Raw genomic sequence first — 19,182 nt, 5'->3', positions numbered from 1 at the left:
GAGAATAATTACTGTGTAGAAGTGCTTTTGCAGGTTCCTTTTTCTTTGGCACACAGTGTCTGTTTTAAGTGGCCACATTTATAGTTACCACAGGTATCTTTGGTTTATGCATACTGAGTTCTGTGAGAATGCAAGAGGTGTTAAATATAGAGCTACATAAAAGGAAGTGGTATTTTTTTCAGTGCAGTGAGCCACCAGTGATGAGTTCAGGTATTTAAGTAAGCAAAACCTGAACTACTGCAGCAAACACACTGTGTTTTTGTAGTTTTTATGTACTGTAGTCTGTTGATGCAGTTGTAATGTATTTTCCTTCTTTTGATTCCTCGTGTCTCTTTTTTTCTTTTCTTTCCAATAATCTTTGGCCATGGGTCCAAAAATGAAAATGATCCCTTACAAGTTCCTCTGACCTAGTTCCTCTTTAATGAATAAAGAGAACATAAATATAATCCTATTGTTGATTCCAATTTTGCAAAGAAGCCTACACGATTGATGATTCATGGACTTTATTTCCTTAACAAAGGGTTGAATTAAATAATTTGAGTCGTTATCAACAGATGTCAAGCAGTAAAATAAACCTCAGGAAGGAACTTTGAAAAGAGACATCAGTTTCTTTACACCATAAACAAGGTAACATGGTGAATGTTTATGTGGTTTTGACAGGAGAAACATCTGTGACAAAGATTTGACTCTTTTTTGCCATCGGCCACTTTAAGACATACATTTATTCTGGAAAAGGTGACTGAGTATCTTTGCACAAAACCATGTTGCATTCATACTGACCCTTACGCATCCTGTATTGGAGCATATTGATGCAACTGTAACATTTTTCTTTCCCTCTTTGTCTCCTCATGTTTTGTCCTGTTTAATTCCAATCAAATGACATGATGTTGAAAACTGTCCCTGAGCTAACTCTGGTGCAATATACAAAACTGGCTCCTCTAAGCAAATAAATCAAATATAAACAAAATACTATTCAAATTATTTCAAAGAGGCCAGTAGGATAAGTTAAACTATAATAGTACTCTTGTTTATCATCTTTTCTTTGTCTTTGCTTTCCTGACAAAGGTTTGAAATACATCATTTCAGTCTTTCACAACAGATCTCAAGCAGTAAAGCTCAGAGAGAAACTCTGAAAGGAGAAGTTCATTTGCTCACATCATGAGCGAGGTTATGTGGTTTTGAGTGGAAGAACACAACTGTGACAAGGCTTCAACCCTGTGGTGTGTGTGTGTCAGAGCAAAAGAGAACACACACATTATTGCATTGTGTAGTCAGACAGGGACACTGACAGAGACTCTGTGATGTCTGTCTTTGTGATACTGGGGCTGCTGGTCTGCACAGAGGCACAAGGTAGGATACAACTACTGAAATACTGTCAACAGATATGTTAGGCTTCTTTATTGTGATCAGTTAACTGAACATCATAAAGCTGCTTCAGATTTGATCTTATTATTGGCAACACACGTGTGCTATCTGATTGAATGTGCTGTTTTATCAGAGCAGTTGGGAAGAGGAGATTAATGATCCTTCCTTTGTTTGTGTCACCATGCAAAAAGTTAAAAGTGATGACATATCTATGGAGAGGGACTGGTTTCTAAGAATTTGAAAGGAAGGAAACAGCGTTGAGTGATTTCATGACAATGAATATGCCCTGCTTCACTGTGCAGGTTTTAAAAACAGTCTTAATATATTTAGGTCTAAAACTACATTAACAGATCAGAAAGGTAGCAAGATAAACTTTTCACTTACTTGTCAAGAAAAATGTATGTTCCTTATCTAAAAAAAAGCCTGAATCTTTTCAATGCTGAGCATTAGAAGACTCCTGAATTAAAAATTATGTACATAAAAGAAGTTAAAAGAAGAAATTATTGACAGACATCTTTATTTAAAAAATTACATATTACCAGTATGTTACTACACTGTGAAGTTTTGAGAGCTGTTTTGATGCAATGCATTAACGTGTCAGATGCTTTTGTTGAAAGTGACTTACATTTTTCTCTCATATTCACTCATTGAGAACAATCTGAGGTTCTTGCTCTAGGCCACTTTGGCACACAGACAGAGGGAGCAAAGGATCAGAGCTGGTGAACAGTAGTGTCAGATGAAAAAGAGGACAAGGTTGAAGGAAGTCCCATTTTTCAGACAAGACGCAGTGGAAAGACTGAAGGACTGAAAAAAAAGGAACCTTTGAGTAACATCTAACTCTCATTAGGCTTAGTTTCACCTCTATGCTTGAGGGAAGGTGTGTCAAGAGTTACTGTTAGTAGCAGTACCGTAGGAGTGGTAGTCATAGTTAAAGAATGGTACAAAAAAAATATATATATATCCTCCTGAGACCCTGTGTTCTCATATGAGGAGATCTCATTTTGGGTTTACTTGACCTTATACTTCTTTCTACTTAACTCAGACCGGTTGCTCTCGTTTGTAAACACATTTGTTCCATCTAGTGGTAATGAGGCCACAATACACTAATCCATCTAAAAACAAGATGGCAGCCATCTCTGCCAAGTCTGTCTGCAGTCGATCCCGAAACAAAAGTGGACAAGATCCAAAACCTGATCACACTTTATGGTTGAAACTTTATTTGTGAATAATGATGTTTGTCGTTTGATATGCCAACAAATTTGACCAATTTTAACAACAGTAACAAGCTAAGACGCTTTTGTTTATGAAGTACTCGTTTGAAGACATTGGGACTTTATNTTTATTTGTGAATAATGATGTTTGTCGTTTGATATGCCAACAAATTTGACCAATTTTAACAACAGTAACAAGCTAAGACGCTTTTGTTTATGAAGTACTCGTTTGAAGACATTGGGACTTTATTGTTGTTTCATTTGTGGACATTGGGACTTAATTATGGTTGACAATATTTTGTTTTTTATACTTACTTATACATACAAGGCATTGTAAAAGACATTTTCCAACCCTTTGAAAGTCATGATAAGCCAAAGGTATTAGATTATTCAGTGAGTTAGAAATATAGTAGGAATGGAGTAACATTTAGTATTGACCAAAGAACCACATATTCTGTGAGATTTTTATTGTATGATGTGTCTTCTGTTTTTACAGGTTCCAGTGCTGTGACTCCTGTGTTTGTGAAGAAGGGAGAGGACGTGCTTCTGAAGATCATGAAAGCTGATGAGCTGCAGAAATTTAATTTTTTAACGTGGAAATTTAATGCAAGTAATGTTTTAGTAGTATTTACTCCAAATAATGATCCACATGTTGATCCTAATTACACTGGAAGGATTGAGTTTTCTGTGGAAAATTACTCTGTGAAACTGAAGAATCTACAAAAGACAGACAGTGGAGTTTATACTGCACATGTGACAAGGATTCCAAAAGAACAAAAAGTAGCTGAATACAGCGTCACAGTTCAAGGTTGGTTTGTGAACATTTTTAGACACTGATAGTTTCTGCTGCCATTTTTCAAAAACTCTTCACACCTGCTGTTTCCCTCCTCAGATCCAGTGTCTCCAGTTGACCTGACAGTGGACTCTGTGTCCAACAGCTCAAACTCCTGTAACGTCACTGTGACCTGCAGAACACAGGACTCTCACATCAACAGCACTTTTAGATGTGTCGACCAGACCTGCAGTCAGGAGGGAGGAGAGCAATCAAAGGTCATAACCTCTGGTGCTTCTCTCCAGGTCTACCTGGACCTGAATGGCTCAATCATCTGTAACCATAGCAACCAGGTCAGCTGGACTGAGAACAAAGAAATAATTGAACATTTGTGCCCTCGACATGCAGGTAAGATTGAAAGACAAATCGTTTGGAGTTAAGCTAAACTTTAAGAAAATAAGCTTTTTGTTTGTCCATTAGTTTTTGTTTTTTTTGTTTGTCAGTTTTTGACAAAAATGTCTGATAAATAAGTTCTGCACATGACTCAACCACCCTGTCAGGCTGTAGAGGGAAAATACAAACAAAACTAGAAAGTACAGAAATGTTATGAATGAAGGAACATCAAATGACAATAATAATTCAATAAACCAGTTGTATTTATTTTTGCTAATGCAGTTTTTCTGTATTTGGCACAGAATGTGACATTTGTCTCCTTCATTGTAATTTATACTGTATAGGCCAGTAGGATAAGTTAAACTATAATAGTACTCTTGTTTATCATCTTTTCTTTATCTTTGCTTTCCTGACAAAGGTTTGAAATACATCATTTCAGTCTTTCACAACAGATCTCAAGCAGTAAAACAGCTCAGAGAGAAACTCTGAAAGGAGAAGTTCATTTGCTCACATCATGAGCGAGGTTATGTGGTTTTGAGTGGAAGAACACAACTGTGACAAGGCTTCAACCCTGTGGTGTGNGAAATCGGCCTATAGTTTTTGCATTCTTCTTTGTCTTTGCCTTCTTTAGGTAGAACGGTAATAATTGCTTCCTTCCACGATGGGGGGGCCCTGCCCTTGTTAAGAGTCCAGTTAAAACAGGACAGAAGCAAAGGTGTTAGCTCCTTCTGAAAGGCCTTGTACCATTCCGATGGAAACCCATCGCTACCTGGTGATTTACTAGCCTTTAACCTACTAATTGCAGCTTCCAGCTCCTTAACTGTAAATTGTGACATAATAGTGTCATTCTGTGTCTCACCAATAGATGGCAGGTCAAGTGAGTCAAGAAAACTTGATAATGATGAAAACTGATAATGGTTTAGAATAGAGTTTCTTGTAATATTCTTCAAATATTCTTTCTATTTCATCTGGTTCATGTGATAATTGGTTGGTTTGAGGGTTCCTTATTTTATGAATTGTGTTAATGGCCTGCTGTTTCCGCAGGCATCTAGCTAAAAGTCTTGTTGCTTTTGAGCCTGATTCATAGTAGGTCTGCTTTACAAATCTTGCCCTCTTTTCTACATCTGACCTGAGTATCTCATTTATCTCTTCCCTTGCCTTCTTTATTTGCTGTAATACAGACTGATTTTCTGTATTTTTATGTTTCTTCTCCAGTTCTTGCAGTATTTCTACTTTGTGTTTATATATAGCTAGCCAAGTCTTTTTTTGTGATGTTGTCAAAGCGATTAGTTTCCCACGAATAACTGCCTTCATACCGTCCCACAATATTACAGGGTTCACCTCCCCATTATCATTCTCTTCTATGTACCTTTTTATTTCTTCTCTTATCTGATCCACATTTGCCTTATTGTTCAAAATGCCCACATTTAGCCTCCATACAGTATTTATTTTCCTATTATTCAAGTGTAGTCAAGCTGATCCCACTGTGATCTGATACATCTGCCACCCCGATTTTACACTCAGTGACCCTGTGACTTTCACTTGTATTAATTAAAAAATAGTCGATTCTGGAGTAGACAGAATGAGGTACTGAATAGTGTGTATAATCCCTTTCTAGTGGGTGAAGTTCTCTCCACACATCAATTAGTCCCATTTCCTGAACTGATGTATTAATAAACTTGGTTAGATGCATCTTGCTTCTTTTGGGGCTTGTTGTATCCAATTTATGGTTCATGACCACATTATAGTCTCCCCCACATATCAAAATACCTTCAGTTTCTATAGCAATAGTGTCAAACAGAGTTTTGAAAAAAACATTTGGTAGTCTCTGGGGGGGCGTATACATTGATCAGTGTCACCATTCTGTTTTCTAGCTTTCCTTTAATTAATACAAATCTCCCCTCATTGTCCCTAACTTCTTTAAGACATTCAAATTGAACTGCATTTGTGATAAGGATAGCCACTCCCCTCTTCTGGCTAGGTTTGTAGGAACTGTAAAATGTATTCCTAAAACCAAAGCGTTTTAGCTTTTCATGTTCTTGTTGGGGCAGGTGAGTTTCTTGTAAAAATAGTACTTGAGCCTTTTCTTTTTTCAATTTAGCCAGGACCTTGCTCCTCTTAACTGGATTATTCATTCCATTTACATTAAGTGACACCAGTTTTATGTTATTATATGGCATTTAAATGATCCAATCCTGTGTTACATTCATTAACCTCCAGACAACTTAAAAGTGCACAGACCTGAACATCTGGACAACGTGTGCCAACTGAAAAAAACAAAGAAAAAACAGTTAACTCCCAAATTAGGGTGATTCTTCGCCACCCTGAGTCCACGTTGGTAGGCAGAGGGGAGATCCTCCTCCAGGGGGGCCCCTCACTAGAGGTGAAACACGCCATTTCACACATCCTAGTAGTCCAACGTCATCCGATAGCATTTATTTTGTGTTCCAAATGAAGTCTTCAGCATTGGTCTTAAATGTTTTGGCCCCATATACCAGCTTAAAAATAAAAAATAAATGAATAAAGAATAAAATAGCTGCCCTACCAAACCACTTATGTATAATGATTTCAGGCTCACATCACGGGCAGAAGTGATGTAATAGTCATTTAAACGTTAACTTCTCACAGCTGGTTTCACTAAGGGGCCAAGTAAATTTCCCATACCATGACAAAGTAAAGAATTAAGATTAGTTGGAGGTGTTCCGCTCAAATTCCTGTAATCTTTCCCTCGCACGGCGCGCAGTGTCTTCTGTGCTCCTCTCTCCGGCGGCTCGCTGCCATGTCGAGGCCCGAAGAAGCTGCTCCATCTCCCGGTTCGGGTCCGCGGCGCTACAGCCTGGTATCTCCACCGAGTAACCTCTCTTCCTCAGCTCCTGCGCTGCATCTTGTGCACTCTCGTAAGTACGTGTTCCCGAGTCCCAGTGAATGCGCATCTTGTCCAGCGGAGTCTGGAAACGGATTCCTTTCTCTTTCAGGAGTCTCTTTATCCCGGTATATGCCTTGCGCTTCTGAATAACCTCTGTGGCATAATCATGGTCAAACGACAGGCGTCGCCCTTCAATCATTATTTTCTTTCCCCAGGCTTTTTTTCAGTAGGCTACTGCTTCTTTGGTATTAAACTCCAGAAAATTTACCACTATGGACCTGGGTGGCTCGTTCCGCTCAGGTTTGCGAGCTAGAGCTCTGTGGGCCCGCTGAATCTGTAAGCTAGTGTCCGCTGTAAGTAAGTTTTTGGTAAATTTCCTGCTTCAGATCTTTGAGTTCATTTTTCATATCTTCCTTGAGTTCTTCTTTGAGACTGTGTAGGTCCGCTTTATGCTCAGCCCTGAAGTCGCGTATTTCCTTACTGATACTTTGAAGCACTGAGCACAAGTTTTCGGCAGAGCTGTCGTTAGAGCGCTGAGCGTCATCCATCTCCGGTGTTTTCTTCCTTTCTTGTGTGTCACGTTTCGTTTGACTTCTAGTTGTTACTCCCCTATTCATTCCAAAGTAAAAGTACTATGAATTGCATGACAATTAGTGAATTTAGGGGGACTAATTCTAACTTGCTATCGGGAGCTCAAGATCATGCAGCCATCTTGTCTCGCTCCGAAAAACACACTTCTATTGTTTTTGACCCATGGATGAGAGGTGGGTTAGTAGCGGACATAACTGTAGGCTATATCTCACTATATCTCAAATGAAATCGTATACTTTCAGATTTTATAAGCATCACTTTTGACAAATTTGACAATGACCATGTCGGTGATGATTGTATACATTTCTCAATACTATATAATTCAAATATTAGTTGTAATCAAACTTTAAGTTTCTTATCTACTTGTATTACTGAAATAGTGCTACAGCAAAACTCTGACTTTGAAAATAAGTCAATCAACAATGGGGAATAGAATTTTTTTTAAAAAACAAGCTCTTACCTTGTGCTTTACACGGTAGAAGCGAGACCGTTAAAAGAAGCACAATGAGCTCCATTCCGAAAATGTGTCATATGAGGAAGTGGTCTGTCTATTTGTAAGCCGTGCTCAGCGGAAGGTTAATCTCTCAGAAATGACTGTGACAATACCATACGAAGAGGAGTTTTTAATGCAATTGTTTCGAATTCTTTCCTGCTTTGGTGCAAATGAAAGTGACAACAGGAGCCAGGAGAGGCAAAAGAAGGACAACCCCCCAAAAGGGAATGGTTTTACAAGGTGGCCACAGACAGTTGCTCTCTCCTGATCCTGACTGATTCTTTATGTGTTGTGTTCTGCTAGTGTCCTTGTCACTACTGGTAGCATGAGGCAGTACCTGCAGCCCAGTCAGGTTGCACAGGTAGTCCTAGCTAGCTCCTCCAGGATGACACATCCTAGTGGGACCTGTGCTCACTGATGCCCTTATCTAGTTCTGGGAGGAGATCCCTCAGGACAACGCCTACTCATCAGGAGCATGCCCAGATGTTGTTGGGAATGCATACAGGCACACAGGGGCCATACACACTACTGAGTCATGTTATGAGTTGCCGTGATGAAATTCAAGTTGGATCAGCCTATGATTTCAATTTTTTACTTTGATTTTCAGTGTGATTTTGAATCCAGCCCTCAGTGGGGCGATGATTTTGGTTTCCATTGACCGTTGTTATGTCATTTTGTTCTCAACAAATACAATGTACATCAATAAAGATTTTTAACTTGAGTGATTAGTTCATCAAGATCTAATGTGTGATTAAGAGTTCCCTTACATTTTTCGAGCAGTGTAGTTCACAGGGCGCATACAGTGTGGCCTGTGCCATGCCTCCTATGACCATCAATTTAAAATATCCCATCAGCTTCAGCTGCTCCTCTACTCTACCTGCCTGTGTAAGACATGAAACAAAATATGGCCTTTAATAACTCATAATCAGCTTTATTAAACCACTTTTTAGAAATACTTAATAACTCATAATCAGCTTTATTAAACCACTTTTTAGAAATACGTGTCTCTCTCCATCTGCATTGTAAACACTATTAACATTCCAGAGCTTGATGTTAATTAAGAAAATGTTACAATTTCCAACATATTCATATCCATCATACTCATCCTTGCTTCATCATTGTCAAACATTTCCATCAGAAAAGAATCACTATAAGTGATTTACAAGATTACTTTCACATTCCCATTTGTGGACATTGGGACTTAATTATGGTTGACAATATTTTGTTTTTTATACTTAGCGGGTCCCACTGATCCCAAATAGCTAGGAGAAATTAAGAATACATACCAAATAAAAATACGAGTCTCAGGAGTATATATATGGTGACTGTAAATTGTCTGTAGGTGTGAATGGAGCATGAATGGTTGTTTGTCTCTATGTGTTAGCCCTGTCAGAGTCTGGTGACCTGTCCAAAGTGTACCCTGCTTCTTGCCCAATGTCAGCTGGAATAGGCTCCAGCCCCCCCACGACCCTCAAGAGGATAAGCGGTTAGAAAATGGATGGAAATGTATATATAATAACATTTTGAACATACTGAGTGATAGGCCAGCAGCAGCAGCAACAAAGCAAAAAAAAAAAAAGGAATAACTTAATAAACTATGATAAGCTGAGTGAATGAATCCTGCATTCAATAATGATGTGACATATAAATCAAGTTCAGTAAAATTCAGTATTGACCAAAACAGAAAACAAAAACATTTAGCCTATATTGTTTGTGATTTTTATTTTATTGTATGCAGGGTCCAGCGCTGTGACTCCTGTGTTTGTACAGAGGGGAGAGGATATGCTTTAGAATATCATGAAAGCTGATAGTCTTGACCAATTTATTCTTTTTTCATGGAAATTTAATGGAAAGGACTTTTTAGTAACAGCTGATCCTGATAACAATCCAACAGCTTTTCCTAATTACACTGAAAGAATTGAGTTTTCTCTGGAAAATTACTCCATGAAAAGACCTGATGGTGTATGTTATGGCAGAATTTTACCATTTTACCAAACAGATGTGTATACCCTGGCAGAGGTACACACCCTTTGAGTCATTTCTAATTCTTATTTTGAAATTTCCTTTCATTTCTGCTTTGAATTTCAATATATCTTTTAACCTTTACAGTAAACAACATCAGTAGCACTTTTAGAAATAGGGCAGAGGAGAAAGAGTGGAAAGAAAAATAAAGACTGTAACATCTTACCCTCAGTGGGCTTAGATTCAGTTAAACTCCTTTATCCTGAAGCATGCTGTGACGCAATACAAGCCCATACAAGGCATTTTTAAAGACATTTTTCAACCCTTTACAAGTCATGATTCTATTAGATGATTCAGTGAGTTAGAAATATAGTAGGAATGGAGTAACATTTAGTATTGACCAAATAACCACATATTCTGTGTCATTTTTATTGTATGATGTGTCTTCTGTTTTTACAGGTTCCAGTGCTGTGACTCCTGTGTTTGTGAAGAAGGGAGAGGACGTGCTTCTGAAGATAATGAAAGCTGATGAGCTGCAGAAATTTGCTTTTTTTTCCTGGAAATTTAATGCAAGTGGTATTTTAGTAACACTTACTCCTAAAGCTGATCCAGAAATCAATCCCAGGTACACTAAAAGGATTGAGGTTTCTGTGGAAAATTACTCTGTGAAACTGAAGAATCTACAAAAGACAGACAGTGGAGTTTATACTGCACATGTGCTCAGGATTCCAACAGAAGTAAAAGTAGCTGAATACAAGGTCACAGTTCAAGGTTGGTTTGTGAACATTTTTAGACACTGATGGTTTCTGCTGCCATTTTTCAAAAACTCTTCCCATCTGCTCTTTCCCTTCCTCAGATCCAGTGTCTCCAGTTGACCTGACAGTGGACTCTGTGTCCAGAAGCTCAAAATCCTGTAACATCACTGTGACCTGCAGAACACAGGACTCTCACATCAACAGCACTTTTAGATGTGACACCCAGACCTGCAGTCAGGAGGGAGGAGAGCAATCAAAGGTCATAACCTCTGGTGCTTCTCTCCAGGTCTACCTGGACCTGAATGGCTCAATCATCTGTAACCATAGCAACCAGGTCAGCTGGACCGAGAACAAAGAAATAATTGAACATTTGTGCCCTCGACATGCTGGTAAGACTGAAAGACAAATTGTTTGAAGTTAGGCTAAACTTTGAGAAAATAATCGTTTTGTTTGTCTGTTTGTTTGTTTGTTTTTGACGAAAATGTCTGATAAATAAGTTCTGCACATGACTCAACCACCCTGTCAGGTTGTAGAGGGAGAATACAAACAAAACTAGAAAGTACAGAAATGTTATGAATGAAGGAACATCAAATGACAATAATAATTCAATAAACCAGTTGTATTTATTTTTGCTAGTGCAGTTTTTCTGTATTTGGCACAGAATGTGACATTTGTCTCCTTCATTGTAATTTATACTACAGAACATATAGGTCGGCCCCTGAAACTTGTTTATTTAATTAGCACAAAAGAGGAATAACTGATTATTCCTTCCACTCCTGTTGTGCTGCAGTGTCACAGTCTGGATCTGTTGTGTCACCACCTGTTTTGTTGTTCTCCAGATTCAGAGAGTCTCTCTCCTGGTATCTCTGTGTGCCTGGTGAAGACAGTGGTGTTCTCTGTTGGTCTGATCATCATGGTGTCTGCCGTCATCACTGTTCACCTCATGGAGAAACTCAAAAAGAAAAAATGAACAGATAGCTCTCTACCAACTGTGCATATATCTCACAGTGTTATCTAGAACAACTAGACAATAAGGTTAAAGGTAGAGTTTGACCACTAGTAGCACTATGGAGCATTCTATTTTATTTTATTTTATTTTTCAATGCTTGAGTCCTTGTGTACACACGATCCTGCAAGCCAACGCATTTATACATTCCTGCCACTGACTTCATGCTATTTCACTGAATGACAGTTGATGGCAGTAACACACCAAGAAATGTGGCAATGAGGCAACAAATGCGAGGAGGTAGAGGACATCAAACCAACAAACACAGATGTAAACAATGTAGGATTTAAAATATGTGTGAAAACCTTTTATACAACTACTGATTATTCTTTATTATCCATTGAGTATACCCAATATTCACGGTGCTCACTTTGTAAATAGAAGGATTGTACAACTCACAATGAAATCTTTTAATGTCCTCACTGTATTTATTCTGTATTGATGTTCTATGTTTTAACTGTGTTTTAACTTGACTTGTGTCAAGGGACAATAAAGGTTTTCTGATTCTGATTCTGATAGATGACCATGTTAAAAATGTTTTTGGAGGATGTTACCTGGAAAAAAAACAACAAAAATAAGATGTATTTTTGTAAGATCACAGCCAACAGCATACAAGAAATACTGAGCAGTACATTATATGTAACACTGAATGTGGTCCTACTTACAATATTCTTAAAAATGCATGTTTGTTCATTTTATATGTTCATTATTTGTTCAAGCATGTCTTATTATTTTAGTGAAAGCAGTNAGCATACAAGAAATACTGAGCAGTACATTATATGTAACACTGAATGTGGTCCTACTTACAATATTCTTTAAAATGCATGTGTTTGTTCATTTTATATGTTCATTATTTGTTCAAGCATGTCTTATTATTTTAGTGAAAGCAGTTTGTGGTAGATGCAGCATTATAGGACAATTATTATTAAAGCTATATACTCATCTTATATGTTTTGTAACTTCCTTAATTAATAAAGGTGGAAATCATGTGTCACTGATTTATTTTCCACTCTGGTATACTGAACTCTGAGGAATCGATCAGTGCTGCTGTGGTAAGAAACACACTTGAAACACTGAATTCACAACAATATATTTGTATGGAAAAATAAAACATTTAATGACACTTTGAAGCTTGTTCCAGCATAATCTCTGCTGTGGATGTTAAGAGCAGCTACAGACTTTGCATAGCACACTTTCCAAGCCTACTGGGATTATTCCTATAATATCTGTATAAATAACTAGCCTAAATGTTAAAAAAGTATCTTTTTAAGAAACTGAAAAATCTGAATATATACATATATACATAGGCTATATATATATATATATATATACATATATATATATACACATTTACATATATATATAGTTTTACTAATTTGCCTCATGTTGAACAAAACACATGGTGTAAACACACATAAATAAATTAATTCAAGTCTTCAGAAAAAAACAATAAACAGTAAAGAAAATGTAATTTTGTTCCAATGGCCCAATCTTTGGTTGTGATACTATTAGCTGAAAGTTATGCCACATAGCACACGCTTATTACATATCTTAAAGAATAACATTAAAAAAATACAATAAAATAATACAAGAATCCTGCAGCACATCACTTCGAATCACAATAATCATGTGAGACCTTGAAAGTCACATTTACATTCTGTAATCTACGGCTTGTTAAAGAAGGAGACATCATTTTGTCCATCATTTTTAGACACAAAATTCATGATCTTCTTCTGAAGCTTTTAGACCATGTGAGCTGAGTTTCAAAGATGGTCACTGCAGCGAGGTTCCTGTGTGTCTTATAATGGTTACAGTTCTTCTGCACTGCATTTTTACTGTAATATAGGCTAAGGTTAACGTCTGAACAGGTGAATAAGTGAGATAAAGGCTCAACCCCAGATACTCAAGTTTGAACTTCCAGGGGTAACTAAAATTTGTTCACTTTTTCTCACTTTTTCCAAATTGATCTTGAATGTATTGGAGAATTATTGACAACAGTGTTTCAAGATGGTGCTTCAGTCATTCAAAGGAAATGTCCTCACCAGTGCACACACCCAAAACTCGTTCAAATGTTCCCACATTTTGGGGCCTGTTGAACATGAGAGTCTCTCCCTGGCTGAGCTGATACAGAGAGCAACTTCTGAATGTGTGGGATGCATTGTTTTACAGTCTATTCGTACCGGTGCAGGTCAGGTAAACATAAACATCGACAGCTTGGGCAACATTTAAATACAAACTAGAAATAGCGGCAAGTGCAGACTGTGAAATACAATTCCTGATTATTTTTTTAAGGGCTTGGCCGGCTTTTCCACCTGAGCATACAGGCTCTCTGGCAGAGGTTTGTCTCTAGTCTCTGTGGATTCCACAGTTCCAGTGTGAGGCCCCACCAAGCAGTATGTGGAGGTTGGAGAAAGCTCTGAAACATCACGCGTCGGCCTTTGAACTGGTGTTTGGGCTGTAGCTGCAGTCTGGAAAATAAATCATGCAACATTTCTAGCATTGTTTGCTCCTTTACTTTACACTTTTTTGATGGTGCTATTATACAGTAACATAAAGTAATCACACTATGATTAACAGCAGCTCATGATTTCTTTAAAAAATTAACTACAAAAATGACAACCCTATTTTCCATAACATTACAACCAATCTGTAATTTTATCCAAAATGCATGAAATGGCATTTTTTAGGTGTTCTTTATCAAGTGCAGAGTAAGGCCAAACAAGCACAACACACTGCACATAAAACAAAGTCACATGAAGAAAGCATCGCCACCACTTTGACAGCACATACAGCATGTTGCATTTAGAGAAAGACACTGAAAATAACAGGGTTTTTCTTTTCTTTTCTTGATTTCTTCTAAGGCTAAAAGAGAAGATATCTGGTTCTCTTCAAACAGTTCTCTTCACGGTATTTACTTCTCACACAACTGTAACATGGCTCGCAAAAGAGGTGCAGCTTTTCCTGAGAGTCTTGTGCTCACAATGTTAACTGGGTAAGAAAATGCAGAAGTACAAAACGTTTGGCTCAGCAGGAAGTCTCATGTAGCTTAGATTAACTGGTGTGTGCCAAAAAGCGGAAGCAAAGGGAGACGAATATACATAACCTGATTTCAGTTATATTATAGCAGTAATATCTCTTTAGACACCAGTAAGTGATTTAATATTTTATGAAAGGTTTTGAGCAGTGCTATGTACCTAAACCGAGACCAAGTCAAGACCAAGACCAGAGTGTATCTGGCCCGAGACAAGACCAAGACTCTGAGGGGTTGAGAGAGAGTCAAGACCAGGACTAGACCAGTGCGAGTCCCATCACTCCAGCGATGATACAGCAATAAGCAACTTACATCGAATGTTTGCCAAGGGCACAATGGCCCCTCCCCTACTTCCTACCCCCTATTTCCAGCCCCCTTACTTCCGGTGCCCTTGCACAGATGATTCTCAATCTTTGAGCTCGGCCTTCACATGAGCTAAACTGCACACCTGTAACGTTTTATGAGACAAAGACAACACAGAGTAAAAATATGTTTGAGTCCAAGACCGAGGCTGAGACCGAGACCTTTACAAAGTGGTCTTGAAGAAGACCAAAATTAGACCGCTGGTTTTGAGAACACAACTTGAGCATGGAGCATGCATTTGCTGTTTTGCAAAGTGAAACACAGTTTTGGTGTTTGTGTCCCCTTTACTCAAAAATGTTATTTTTGTTTCTAACAATGTATCAAAATGACAAAAAAACTATAATAAAACACAAGCAAACAACACACGCAGCATAAAGAAACACACTCCGGTGTTAGTGGACTAATTGCCAGACAAGATCTCATTTAACTAATATTGTATTCTAATGATTTAATATGACACATAAACTGATTGACTGATTGATTGACTGACCGACTGACTGACTGTTTGGAGAAATGCATCTTGGTGTATCAGGCTCAGCAATTCCAAAGCATTCTATATGATCACAAGCGAGCAGTGCAACCAGTGATGTGTGCATGTAGCAGGCAGAAATAATCAGCAGAACCTGGAGCAGCGGACAGGAGCAGAGTTGCTGCAGCAATTAGTCACAGGCCCTATACATAGACAGACCACCTTTTCAGGAGAATGTACAGTGATTGGTGTGCATAGGGATAGCCAACAGTAGCATATGAAGCTCCAGTTTTTGATTTTGAAAACATTTCTTAATTTTGCCCATTTCCTAAAATCCAGACTTAACTGATGAACTGCTCAAAATTTGAAACTCTGTTCCTCGGTGTGTCAGACAAATTTGGGAGCGTGATGTTAAAGAAAAGCTTGACCCTTACCTGAGGAACTTCATAAACTGTATTTTCGATGCTCTCTCTGTTATCTGCGAAATACATGTTGATTTGCTTTAATCATTTTGAGAGCTTCACCTTATCTGCTTATTGATTGCATTACATTTACATTACTTGAGCTGCAGATACATCGAGTTCAGGTTTTGGTGTATCTAGATTATCCCATCTTAACACAGCAGAGCTTTAAAAATATCAAAACCTACGCATGGACGCTCTATGCACAGGATTTCATATTTTGTGTTGTGCCAGAAAATGTGCTTTGGCAAACAGCAATGCATACAGATGACCCTGGGATCTGGCCTGGAAATGCTATGGCTGGGCTAAAGCATAAGGATTGCACCAATGTTGAGGTTGTTTCTTTTTTTCTAAAACGAAAATCAATTCTGGTAATATACCACATAAAACATCTACATACAGGGCCTTGAAGTTACACAGAATGTTACACACAACACTGGCAATGGTAAATAATGATCACTGGATTCCCATCCATACTTTACATTGTGTGAAGGGCCCATGATATTGTTAAGTCTATAATTGTTGTGATTGCATTGCCTAGTAACACAAGGGAGATTTGTCACTGTGGCAGGACACTGATTTTGCTAGAACACTATATTCCTATATGCAGTAAATAGATAAGATTTTGCAGATTTTACTTGTAATTTTATGGAAAAACGCACGCTTGACTTACATTTTCCTCTCTTTCGATGATAAACAACTCCTGCAACAATCACGATGACGATGAGAATAGAAACTAATATCAATATCACAGCAATCATAGTGACAGAAGCACCTTTCTGTGATTGTGTAAGATCTGTAAAAAAAAAAAAAAAGCCAAGTTAGAAAAGTATTTCTGGTTAACCCATGCAACATAACTTAGAGTGTACTGTAGCATCACATCTTATCAGCCTGTACTTGCGATAGACTGCTGCTACCAACCTTCCACAACTAACTGCATCAGTTAATTTAAATACCACCTGCTTCTTAGTTTTACAAGGCCACCCTGGCAAAATTCCACTGACCATTTTCTGGTTCAGCTTCACTACCTAAAAAATAATCTACTACTAATTTATATCAACAAATTGATAAGGCGCATAATTTTTTGTTTTTAAGTAGGTCTCATTGAAATATACACATTTTTTCCATTTAAAAAAACAACTATTTAAACTGATTTTGAATTTAAATTATATATCCCTCCCCCTACACACAAGTTATTGTGTTTCCTGTCTTCATTGAGAAATTCTAAAATCCTATAGCTTATGCACCTCTGACAACACTGTGAAAAATACATGGGTTTTAACCATATTTGCCATGGAAGAAATCACAACTCATTTACTTGGACATATAAAGGTTTTCTTTAAAGAAATATATATGCTCCAAGTTTAACATATTCCAAACTGTAAAATGCCCATTTCCAAACTGTAAATTATTATCAGCAGTTAATAATTTATCTTTCAGTCTTACCAGAATGTCGGGGGCATAATTGTTCAATTGTTTTGATGTCCTCAGTTGAGCTGACCTGGTTGCTATGGTTACAGATGACTGAGCCATTCAGGTCCAGGTAGACCTGGAGAGAGGCACCAGAGGTTGTGACCTTTGATTGCTCTCCTCCCTCCTGACTGCAGGACTGGTTGACACATCTAAAAGTGCTGTTGATGTGAGAGTCCTGTGTTCTGCAGGTCACAGTGACGTTACAGGAGTCTGAGCTTCTGGACACAGAGTCCACTGTCAGGTCAACTGGAGACACTGGATCTGAGGAGGGAAACGGCAGGTGTGAGGAGTTTTAGAAACATGTCTTTCAGTGCTTCAAATGTTCACAAACCTACCTTGAACTGTGACGTTGTATTCAGCTACTTTTACTTCTTGTGGAATCTTAACCACATGTGCAGTATAAACTCCACTGTCTGTCTTTTGTAGATTCTTCAGTTTCACAGAGTAATTTTCCACAGAAAACTCAATCCTTCCAGTGTAACGGGGATAGATTTCTGGTTCAGCTTTAGGAGTAAGTGTTACTAAAATACCACTTGCATTAAATTTCCAGGAAAAAAAAGAAAATTTCTGCAGCTCATCAGCTTTCATGATCTTCAAAAGCACGTCCTCTCCCTTCTTCACAAACACAGGAGTCACAGCACTGGAACCTGTAAAAACAGAAGACACATCATACAATAAAAATGACACAGAATATGTGGTTATTTGTGGTCAATACTAAATGTTACTCCATTCCTACTATATTTCTAACTCACTGAATCATCTAATAGAATCATGACTTGTAAAGGGTTAGAAAATGTCTTTAAAATGCCTTGTATTGGCTTGTATTGTGTCACAGCATGCTTCAGGATAGAGGAGTTTAACTGAAACTAAGCCCACTGAGGGTAAGATGTTACAGTCTTTATTTTTCTTTCCACTCTCTCTCTTCTGGAAAAGTGCCACTGATGTTATTTACAGTAAAGGTTAAAATACATATTGAAATTCAAAGCAGAAATTAAAGGAAATTTCAAAATAAGAATTAGACATGACTCAAAGGGCGTGTACCTCTGCCAGGGTATGCACATCTGTTTGGTAAAATGATCATTCTGTCTCAACATACACTTTTAGATCCTTGTTCAAAAATGGGCAATGTGAATTTTTGTTAAATGGACTGCTGTATTTTATTTTCTCTTAGACCGATGATTGCAAGAAAGACACACTTCTATTGTTTTTGACCCATGGGTGAGAGGTGGGGTAGTAACGGACATAACTGTATATCTCACTCTATCTCAAATGAAATCGTATACTTTCAGATTTTATAAGCATCACTTTTGACAAATTTGACAATGAGCACATCAGTGATGATTGTATACATTTCTCAATACTATATAATTCAAGTATTAGTGATGAAACTTTTTAAGTTTCTTATCTACTTGTATTGCTGAAATAGTGCTACAGCAAAACTTTGACTTTGAAAATAAGTCAATCAACAATGGGGAATAAACATTTTTAAAAAAAAAAATAAAGGCTCTTACCTTGTGCTTTACACGGTAGAAGCGAGACCGTTAAGAGAAGTAAGCCTACAATGAGCTCCATTCCGAAAATGTGCCATATGAGGAAGTGGTCTGTCTATTTGTAAGCCGTGCTCAGCGGAAGGTTATTCTCTCAGAAATGACTGTGACAATAAGAGGACTTTTTCATTAAATTGTTTCTACAAAAGAATCAGGTTTTTTTCAGTTCTTTGTACAACACAATGAAACCTGCATGGTAGGCATATACACTGGTCAAAAAATAAGGGAACACTAATCACCACAGTGTAACACAAAGTCAGTTAAACTTCAGGGATATCAATCTGTCAGTTTTACCTGCTTTGGTGCAAATGAAAGTGACAACAGGTGCCAGGAGAGGCAAAAGCAAGACAACCCCAAAAACAGAATGGTTTTACATACATCTTTCTGTGTTGTGTTCTGCTAGTGTCCTTGTCACTACTGGTAG

The 19,182-nt window shown here is 37.8% G+C and overlaps 2 protein-coding genes across 3 annotated transcripts; one reads left to right on the top strand and one right to left on the bottom strand.

Moving 5' to 3' along the window:
- The first annotated feature begins 1,213 nt into the window (after positions 1–1,213).
- LOC126382553 (uncharacterized) lies at positions 1,214–12,151 on the top strand. The gene is made up of 6 exons (XM_050032482.1): positions 1,214–1,350; positions 3,073–3,384; positions 3,469–3,756; positions 10,113–10,424; positions 10,510–10,797; positions 11,248–12,151. Exons 1-6 carry the CDS (start codon positions 1,302–1,304, stop codon positions 11,376–11,378), a joined length of 1,380 nt encoding a protein of 459 aa, XP_049888439.1. The 5' UTR covers positions 1,214–1,301; the 3' UTR covers positions 11,379–12,151.
- Positions 12,152–12,168: 17 nt separating this feature from the next.
- Positions 12,169–18,816, bottom strand: LOC126382552 (SLAM family member 9-like). Of its 2 annotated transcripts, XM_050032480.1 has the most exons (6): positions 18,723–18,815; positions 17,547–17,858; positions 17,185–17,472; positions 16,412–16,534; positions 15,712–15,755; positions 12,169–13,882 (listed from the first exon to the last, which is right to left on the bottom strand). In XM_050032480.1, the coding sequence occupies exons 1-6, from the start codon at positions 18,781–18,783 to the stop codon at positions 13,694–13,696; spliced, it is 1,017 nt and encodes a 338-aa protein (XP_049888437.1). In that variant the 5' UTR covers positions 18,784–18,815; the 3' UTR covers positions 12,169–13,693. The 2 variants fall into 2 exon arrangements, with proteins under 2 accessions (XP_049888437.1, XP_049888438.1); XM_050032481.1 differs by lacking the exon at positions 15,712–15,755 and having other exon boundaries at positions 13,700–13,882; positions 18,723–18,816.
- Between the last annotated feature and the right edge of the window lie 366 nt (positions 18,817–19,182).

Source organism: Epinephelus moara, chromosome 21, assembly GCF_006386435.1.
Source record: "Epinephelus moara isolate mb chromosome 21, YSFRI_EMoa_1.0, whole genome shotgun sequence".
Classification (NCBI taxonomy): domain Eukaryota; kingdom Metazoa; phylum Chordata; class Actinopteri; order Perciformes; family Serranidae; genus Epinephelus; species Epinephelus moara.
Note: the sequence above shows the minus strand (reverse complement) of the source record. Positions and strands in the feature narration are given on the sequence as shown.

Bases quoted from the DNA above. Each gene is read 5' to 3' on its own strand.
- LOC126382553 (XM_050032482.1), top strand. From the start codon at position 1,302: ATGTCTGTCTTTGTGATACTGGGGCTGCTGGTCTGCACAGAGGCACAA. The intron at 3,385-3,468 runs GTTGGTTTGTGA...TTCCCTCCTCAG, and splicing joins ATACAGCGTCACAGTTCAAG to ATCCAGTGTCTCCAGTTGAC. The intron at 10,425-10,509 runs GTTGGTTTGTGA...TCCCTTCCTCAG, and splicing joins ATACAAGGTCACAGTTCAAG to ATCCAGTGTCTCCAGTTGAC.
- LOC126382552 (XM_050032480.1), bottom strand. From the start codon at position 18,783: ATGGAGCTCATTGTAGGCTTACTTCTCTTAACGGTCTCGCTTCTACCG. The intron at 17,859-18,722 runs GTAAGAGCCTTT...CTGTTTTTACAG, and splicing joins TCTACCGTGTAAAGCACAAG to GTTCCAGTGCTGTGACTCCT. The intron at 16,535-17,184 runs GTAAGACTGAAA...TTTTTTTTACAG, and splicing joins ATTATGCCCCCGACATTCTG to ATCTTACACAATCACAGAAA.